A 9198-nucleotide genomic window follows, 5' to 3' on the forward strand; every position below is an offset into this window, starting at 1 on the left:
TTTTCTTTTTTTTTTTAATTGTTTTAAATGATTAAATACTGTACAAAGTTTGTAAAATACACAAAACCCCCTGCATTTTTGGACAAGGGACAATTTCTAAACATACGAAAAAGAAGAGGGGTGAGGAAAAACAAAAAAAAAGGAAGAAAAATATTAAAAAAAAAAAACATGGCATCTGTATGTTTTATTGTTGTTGGATTGATTTGAAACCCTGGCCCCTGGACTTATTTGTTGATGGGGTAATTTGAAACCTGGGTTTATTATTTTCTTCCTGAAATATTTTGAAAAAACAAACAAAAAAAAGAATGCTTTTGTAATTTTTTTTTTTTTAATTCTTTCCTCTGAAGTTATTTAAAACAGATTCAAGGGGAAAAAAAAAAAAACAATTTAGTTCATTCCAGCTAATTACAGTTAAATAAAGCTGTGGTCAGTTGCTAATGATGCAAGCTAACGAAGTGCTCCCTAAGTTATGGTGAGACTGTGACTCCACCACATGGAACTGAAGTCTTAGAAAAACTAAGGGTTTGTAATATCAAAGGGATACATGATTCTCCACCAGTGACAAGGTGCTACAGTAAGTGAAATTATTATTATTATTATTATTACTAAGGCATCAAGCCGGCAGAATTGTTAGCACGCCAGGCAAGATGCTTTGTAGCATTTCATCTGTCTTCACATCCTGAGTTCAAATTCTTCTGAGGTCAACTTTACCTTTCATCCTTTTGGGGTCAATAAATTAAGTAGCAGTAGTGTACTGGGGCTGATTTAATCAACTAGTCCCCTCCCCCAAAATTTTAGGCCTCGTGCCTTTAGCAGAAAAGATTATTATTATTAAGGTGACGAGCTGGCAGATTCTCTGTGTGAAGAAGGGGCCACAAAGCAGCTTTGACATAGTAACCAAATCTCCTCCAAATCTTTATAGTAAACCCAATAATTGAAATAAATTTAAATATCTTAATTTTCTTATAAAAATTGTTATTGCTTTGATGGCCCAACAGGCAAGGGTGTTTAGAAATAACAACAAAATACTCTAGTGGAGGTTTCAAATCTCTGCCAGAAATTACAAGATGTCTTATTAAATATTTTTATCTAAGCAACCAAATTTTCATCAACAAAAAGATTGTGTGTGAAGAAGGGAGTCATAAAACAGCCTTGACATAGTAACCAAATCTCATTCAACTCTTTGTAGTAAGCCCAATGATTGAAATAAATTTAAATATCTTCATTTTTCACAGTAAAATTGTTGTTGCTTTGGTGGCCTAACAGGTCAGGATGTTTAGAAGTGGAGGTTTCAAATCTCTGCCAGAAATTACAAAAGACATTATTAAATACTTTTATTTAAGCAACCAAATTTCACTCACCAAAAATATTGTGTGTGTGTAGGTGTGTGCAAAGAAGGGACCACAAGGCAGCCTTCACATGGTAACCAGATCTCCCTCATATAGTTATAGTAAATACAATATTTGAAGTAAATTTAAGTATCTTAATTTTCTCATAAAAATTGTTGCTGCTTTGGTGGCCCAGTAGGTAAGGGTGTTTAAAAGCAGTAACAAGACACAGACAGAGGTTTCTAATCTCTGCCAGGAATTACTGGGGGTCTTATTAAACATTTTCATTTTTTATCTCTAGAGATAAAAAAAAAAAATTGAAAAATTTTAATAAGATCCCTTAATGCAGGCCCTGGGTAGGATGTTCAATGTGGCTGTCTAATTATGTCGCTACCCACGAGACCACCAAGACACCCAACATTAATGTAGTAAATTAAGAGATATTTGAATCTATCTCATCACAGCTAGTTCTCTTGCAAGTAAAACCACCTACAATGGGCCAGCATTGCTATCCAGGAGGTGTATCTCTCTCATTTGCCTCACTTTAGATAGGGAGATATAAATTATTCAGTAAATGTTCTTGAGTGCTAAGCCCTGTGGAACTTTGTTCCTGCACAAGATTAGCAAAATAGAAGTACAGTAGAACCTTGCTGTACGAGCCGAGACTCCTGGGAAATTTTATTCTGGAAGTACAAGCAGAAATCTGCAGCACGAGCACACTAATTGTCCCATCTTTAAGGTAATTCAGTTAAAAAAAAAACAGTTTACATATTTCTTTTGCATTCTCTTTTTTTCATAATTGTCATTTTACTTGTAACAACACCTTTTCTGTTTTAAAACCAATTAAAAATTGTTTTTGAGTGTTTTTTGGGGGACTGGAACAGATTAATTTTAATTAATTTCAATGGAGAAATTTGATTAGGAAGATAAGCTTGGTCATGGAATGAATTAAGCTCTTACTGCAAGGTATCAATGTATCGATGATGTCTTCTCCTTTTAATCCCTGATCGGTTAAAGAATATCAGTTCTTCTCTATGGAGCACAATTTGTTACTGCACCTAAAAGATCAGGTCCAGATTGTTACCTTTAGGCTGTAAATAACTTCAGGGAGTCATTTCATTTTTCCATTATAAAGAAAAGAAAAGAAAAGAAAAAAAAATATTAAAAAAAAAAAAAATAAACAAAAAAAATCTGCTGAAATGTGTGAGTGTGTGTATGTGGTGACACTCAGTGTAGCTTGTGTGTTTGAGGAAGATGTGTAAATTCAATTCCATTCCCTTCTCTCTGCTGTGGGACAGACAGCACAATCCTTAAAGGAAGATGTGGCTGTCATTCATTGAAAGAGTAAGAATGCACTGAAAGTTTGTTGATTTGGCTGTTTTGAGATCTTCGCAGTTTGAGAAGAGCAGGAAAGGAAACCCAGAGTGTGCCATGAGTGTCACAGAGCACACAGTGCCATGTAAATATTGTTATTGATGGGAGAAGACTTGTGTTGGGTGGGTGGGTGGGTGAAGGCTTGCTTTGTTGTAGTGTTTTATAAACGGGAGGGTTTGGGGGGAGGGGAGTGGCCACCCGGCTCTTGCAGGGTGCTACGCCTAGCGTATGGGAATGGATGGGGGGGGGGGGGGTTAGGTGTTAACTAGCGTGCACCTAGAGTCCAAAGTGAGAACACCCACCATGAACGGCAAGAAGTGAAAGTAAGTTTCCCCTTGCACGTAGAGAATGTAAGGGGTAAGGAGGGAGGGAGGGGTTGTCTGGTTCACAAAATACCTGCAAAAAAACTACCCCCCTTTTTTCTCCTCCCCTCGTGTGTTTATTGTGTGGGTGGGTGGGAAACAGTAGCTACCCCTGCACCAGCTGAGACAGCACCTTAGATCGTTTAGATAGCTGTGTTTACACTGCTTTGTCAGTTCGAATTTGTTTTGGTTGGTTTGTTTTGTTTTTAATTCAATGACTAAAAAAGAAAACAAAATAAAAATAATTTTAAAAAAAGGGATAATAAAGGTAATAATGCTGTGACACTGTTTATTGAACACTGGAATTTCTTTTTTTTTTTTTTCTCGCTCCGTTTTGTTAAGGGTATTTCGTCCACAGGTGGGGTGGCATTGTCTTCATATAATGTTGCAAAAACAACAACCCTTTTATAACATTTTTTAAAGAAATAAACGTATCAGATTTGATTTGCTGTTGGTTTTTATCATTGCAATTATTATTAATATTATTAGTATTATTATTAGTATTAATAAGGTAGCGAGCTGGCAGAATCGTTAGCTTGCCGGGCGAAATGCTTCCTGGTATTTCGTCTGTCTTTACGTTCTGAGTTCAAATTCCACTGAAGTATTTCCTGTCATTTGATTTCTTCCTTTTCTATACAAAATGTGAAATGAAGTGTTTCGGCTCAAGAATACAACACACTGCCCAGTCCTGGAATTGAAACCACAATCTTTCAATCATGAGTGCAACATCTAAGCTCTAGGCCAGGGCTGGCCCACAGCCGCAGACGTTTATCTTGCAGCCTCGCTTGATACTTTCTTGTAAGTATTGTGTTTAATTTCAAAATAAAATTATTTGTTTCAAAATAAATTTAAAATTTATAATTGGCAATAAAGCAATTTTATAATTTTAAACAAATGAAAAACAATAAAAGAATTCTTGATTATTTGTGCATAAAGTATACAAGTGGCCCACAATGTAATTTGAGTTGGCTAGGCCATGCACCTTCACATAATCATTGGAGCAGGAGACATCTTGTGTTCTTAAGCATAATGCTTCAATTCACATCACTTCAGTTAACTCAGCTGCAAAAGGGGTAACTCTGCAACAGACTGGCATTTCGTTGACGGCGAATGTTGGCTCGCCTGCCTCACCAGTAGAATGGCATTGTCCGAAAGCTACAATAATGCAACAAAGTGCATTGTGACCAGTGGTGTGCAATATCCAGTAGTCAGGTTGATACAGTGATAGCAATGTAAGTAGTAACAGGACATGACAACAAAAACAAAAAAGACCAGCTGACTTTAACTAGCACAGTGTAAATTCATTCTATTAGCCACAAAGCAAAAAATATGCAAGATTTTTCACATGAAATACTTTATTTGTTGCCTGAAATTAAAATGATGGAGCTTTGTTTCTTCGGTTAGAAATCAGCACCCTTTTTTTTTTATAGGAAAGATTTTAAATGGGGGGGGGGGGGGAAGACACATTCGTAAAACATCCATCACTAGCATACAAACCGTTTAACTGGAAAGGTTTACAGTTAAAGAAATTCTGCCAACAGGACAAAAAAATTAATCGGTGGTTGTGAAAGTGTAGTAGTTTGCATATTTTTCACTCAGTGGTTTAGCTGTTTAAAAGCAAAGAAGAGGTAGGTGTTTTTGAGGTGGTTGTTGAAGATGAAATGGTCAACATACAAACAGCATGGATGGATGATGCCACCTTAGGGCATTTGGTAGGCTTTAAGATTTGGTTTTCAGCTCTAGGTTTTCCCAGCCGGAAGAATCAGCTTTGTGCAGTTTAATCTCAACTTTTTTCTCGGACATCTCCACTGTACTTTGCAGTGGATCAATGATCTAGAAAAAGGAAGAAAAAATTACATAGCCATACATTTGATATATTTACATATTTTGAAATGTTGTAACTGAGAAATACTTTACATAATAAAACCATTTCCTATTATATATAAACCTAAAACATGCATTAAATGATTTCAAAATATCAGTTATATATATATATACACAAAATTCCTTAGAAGTGGCAGCAGTATGTCATCGAGCTAGGGATCCAAGACCTCACAGAAAACCAAAAAATTTTAAATTTCACTCCAAAGCTATTAGCATGGTTCTGGGTGTGTATGTATATATATATATATATATATATATATATATATATATATATATATATATATATATATATATATATATATATAAAAGCATCTCAATGCAAGTTTATCTGTTACAGGTCAATGATAGAACAACTGCATGCAAAAGAGAAACAAAGAGAAAGTGTACTTACACCACACAAGACTAGCTTCTTCTCAAATGCAAACTTTCCGGCATCGTACTTGAGGTAGATGTCACACGTAACTTGATTGACCACAACATAAGATTCTTTTGGTACAACTAACTTGGCATAAATGGTCAGTGTAACAGTGGAGCCAGTCTGGTGCCAGTCAAAACGGCAGGCCTTGCCATCAACCTACAACAGAGAAGAAGAAATAACAGATTTATTGATTGGTATACCATAACGTACCAAAGATGAGGATCTCAAGATAATAGTGAGGGCCCGGGGGGAGGGGGTGGAACCAATTATCTCTGTAGTCGTTAAGCCCTGTCATTATCATCATCACTTCACATCCATTTCAACAGTCTCTGAGGGCTTGCAAAGACCATGGACGCAGCCCCGACAATTTTGACAATTAAACAATAGATGATGATGATGATGATGATGAGGGTGATGGTAGTGACAGTGAAGATGATGATGATGATGATGATGAGTGGTGGTGATTATAATGGCAGCAATGATGGTGGAAATAAAAACTGGTTCACAAAATCAGGGTGAGGACATGTGGGACAGACCTACAGCACTCCACACCACCACAACAACAACACTTTTTCTTCATGAAAGACACGCACACGCACACACACACACAAAGGCTGGTTAGTACTGACCGTTTTCTTCTTCCACAAATGTTTGCCAGTTTTGCATCCTGGTTGGTTGAGGAAAGATGAGAAATCTGTTGTTTTAATTTCACAGCAGGACCAATATTTCATTCTTAAAAAAAAGAAAGGAAAAAAAAACACAATAGACATAAGATTCAGTTCTCAAAGAGAATGCACACACGCATATGCATTCATGCATGTGGATCTGTGTATATGTGCGCATGTGCATTCATGCATGTGTATATGTGTACTCTTTATGGCCCAATCAGTAGGGCTGTAACCACTTACGATGATGATGTTGCTACAATGAAATATCAGTTCTTTGAATGCAAAACTTACATCAACACAGAGCAGTTCAAAGTCAGCTGAAGCAATGATCAAACTTCATTAGTCACTGGAAGGGAGAATTAAAGAACTTGGGCAAGGAGTCACAAATTTGGAGAGTCTACCAATTGCAGAAGAATTACAGAACTTTTTTTAACATTGATCTCAACCCCAACCCCCCAAAAAAAGAAGAAAAAAGAAAAAAATAAGAAAAAGCCAACTGTAAACTTACCCTTCATGGAATACAGCAGTCCCAGAATGGTATTTACAGTTCTCCTTATTGGAACTTTCCCCCTCATAAACCTGAGAAACAGGAAATAGGAAATGTTGTGACAATGTATCTGAGACTCTGTAAGAATCGGTATGCTATAAGAGTAGGTGTATGTATGGTTACAGGAGAGTTGTAACATAGTAGTGAGGAGATATATGTAGGGTGGCGTATTAGAGAAGAGATGTATAGGCCTGCAGTGTGGGGGCAGTGAGGAGGACAAGTGTGTGAGGGTGTAGAGTGGCAGTGAGATGCTGTGTGGGCTATTGCTGTTATTTAGCCCCAGGTCAACCATTATTAAGCCCTTGAATCAAAAGCATTCCAACCACAACTATTTGTCCTTTTAAGGATATGTAGAACTATATTAGTTAAGTGTTCTTCCCTCTTTCTTTAAAATGGAAAATTTGGCTGCCATTTCTAGCAGTGAAGTCAGAAAGGTTTCTTTGTAGGTCTTTCGTGTGTGTGGGTTGTGGTGAGGTGTGACGGTGAAGTCATGTGGAGTGGAGTGTGGCAGAAAATTCAGATTTGGAGTGGAGTATGGCAATCGAGTTATATAGAATGTAGCAGAAAGAGAGAGGGTTGCACGTTCTTACCTTCCCACAGCAGGCATTGGCACAAGGAGTTCCGACAACAATCTCAGAAGTCTCGTCTCATGGAAAGATAAACACAAGAGAAATTACTCAGATATTGCCATAAAAGTGTGACTTAACCCCATCATGCTGTGTCCCTGGAATGGCAGGAACAGCCTAAACATAATTTCTGCTGGATTCCCATTAAAGCAGTAATGAACAACAGACATGGAGAAAGAAGAGAAAATACTAAGATTAGACAAAGGATCACATTGTGGATTTGTAGCCAAGTGTGTTTATGACTCGTTGTTCATGGGATCTCCCAAAGCTGTTGTTTACTTTTCATCATCATCAATTACAATCAACCCCCAGTAATTAACTGGTGCATATTTTATCAACCCCAAAGGGATGAAAGGCAAAGTCGGCCGCGACAGAATTTATGAGATTACTATCGTATAAGAGTCTCGTAGTCTGTGCCATAAGCAAGAATATCAGTTCTTAAGAGCTTCATAAACAGGAAAAACAAAAAGCAGTTCCAAAGAGAAGAATCTCACCAGTTTCATTTTGCTGTAAATTGAGTTCTTCCATTCTCTTCTGCAGACATTGGTTCAAACTGTCTCTGACAATCATCTTTAACGGTATGGTGGGTTCATCTAGAGAAGGCCGTTCTACTGGAACAATGCTCTTTGGGATGGTAACCTGAAGACGAGCAAACACAACGTTGTTATCATTACCATTTCAAACATTTCTCTCATCTTTACCATTTAGAGTCAATGTCTAATCAATACAGCATGGCACTCTGTCGATTCAATTAATGGAACAGCCTGCTCATGAAATTAACATGCAAGTGGCTGAGCATTCCACAGACACATGTAACCCTTAACATAGTTCTCAGGGAGATTCAGCGTGACACAGAATGTATCAAGGCTGGCCCTTTGAAAGACAAGTGCTACTCATTTTTCCCAGCCAATCACATACAGTTAAGTCATTAAGTCCCTACCACAAAATAATATGAAATTAAAATGATAAAAAGATATAAACTTACTTCTTTCTCCTCAATTTTAGGTGTTTCTGGTTTCGGGAGAGGGGTCGAGTTGTGTCTGCCTCTGGTGCATCCCTAAAACATATCATATTGAATTATTAAAAAAAACCAAAATTATGATGAAATAAATATTATTTTAGCTAATCAATCAATCAATCACTAAATGAAAGAAAAGAGAATAAATGTAAACTTACTGGGAAGTCAAGGAAAACGGTGAAATCCACACTTGACTTGTTACAACAGGACCATTTCTTAATCCCTTCATGGAATATTGGTTCACCAGGATGATAGAGACAGGCATCTGTTGGCGAGACAGGGATAATTAGAACTGAGTTAGGCCAGGCTTACATGGAGGACAAAAGTTAGACCAAAGAGAGAGAAAAAACAAAAGTGTGACCAAGTCTACTGGTCAGACAAAGACAAGTTGTCCCTTTTTTATTAACCCTGTTAAATTTATGGACTTGTACTTTCAGTGGCACTTATCCCAGATGGGTTGAGCTGGCACTGGCCAACAAGTTGACCATTCAAAGAAATATGTACCATGTATCACATGTAGCACACAGAAGAGACAAAGAGTTAAAGGCAAATTTGCTGGAATATCACTAACGTCAAGGTGCCTTAATGAAACTGAAGTACAGCAAGAGTTCATATTAAAACATTTCTAGAATATACCGTGACTGAGGTTCTCATCGTTATTTAACAAACCGGATGACAAACTTTCATAGTACCGATGTTAATTCCTCTACAGTGTACTCCAAGCAAGCTTACCGGTACAAACCGACAGGTTACAGCAGTAACGAGCAACATGCGGCCAGCGGAACTTCTTAAATGGTAGGTCTAACGAAAAATTACTTTGAAAATTTTTAGTAATGCGGCTGGTTTGATATAAGCCAAGTTTCATGCGACTCGCTACTCGAAAAGGGTTACCAAAGCCTTGTTTACACGTACGGTCTCTAAGCTAGGGTTTTCTCCCCTGCATATAGTTCGTTACTTTCACAGTTCTACCGGC

At 37.3% G+C, this 9198-nt stretch overlaps 1 protein-coding gene across 7 annotated transcripts in view; it reads right to left on the reverse strand.

Annotated features, from left to right (window-relative positions):
• Positions 1–9198, reverse strand: part of LOC106870515 (cysteine and histidine-rich domain-containing protein 1) — a 10467-nt gene continuing 1269 nt past the window's right edge. The window contains exons 1-10 of one of the 7 annotated variants that reach the window (XM_089343741.1): positions 8958–9131; positions 8384–8490; positions 8193–8264; positions 7702–7846; positions 7172–7227; positions 6543–6613; positions 5996–6098; positions 5340–5522; positions 4739–4897; positions 1–2429 (exon numbers count right to left, since the gene is read on the reverse strand). In XM_089343741.1, coding sequence (XP_089199867.1) covers positions 4784–4897; positions 5340–5522; positions 5996–6098; positions 6543–6613; positions 7172–7227; positions 7702–7846; positions 8193–8264; positions 8384–8490; positions 8958–9090 — 984 coding nt within the window. In that variant the 5' untranslated portion in view covers positions 9091–9131 and the 3' untranslated portion in view covers positions 1–2429; positions 4739–4783. Of the gene's footprint in view, positions 4898–5339; positions 5523–5995; positions 6099–6542; positions 6614–7171; positions 7228–7701; positions 7847–8192; positions 8265–8383; positions 8491–8917; positions 9132–9198 lie in introns of those variants that run through there. The other 6 variants (XM_089343740.1, XM_089343745.1, XM_089343744.1 and 3 more) reach the window with 6 other exon arrangements.

The sequence above is a fragment of the Octopus bimaculoides genome, chromosome 27 (genome assembly GCF_046866305.1).
Source record: "Octopus bimaculoides isolate indiv1 chromosome 27, ASM4686630v1, whole genome shotgun sequence".
NCBI lineage: Eukaryota > Metazoa > Mollusca > Cephalopoda > Octopoda > Octopodidae > Octopus > Octopus bimaculoides.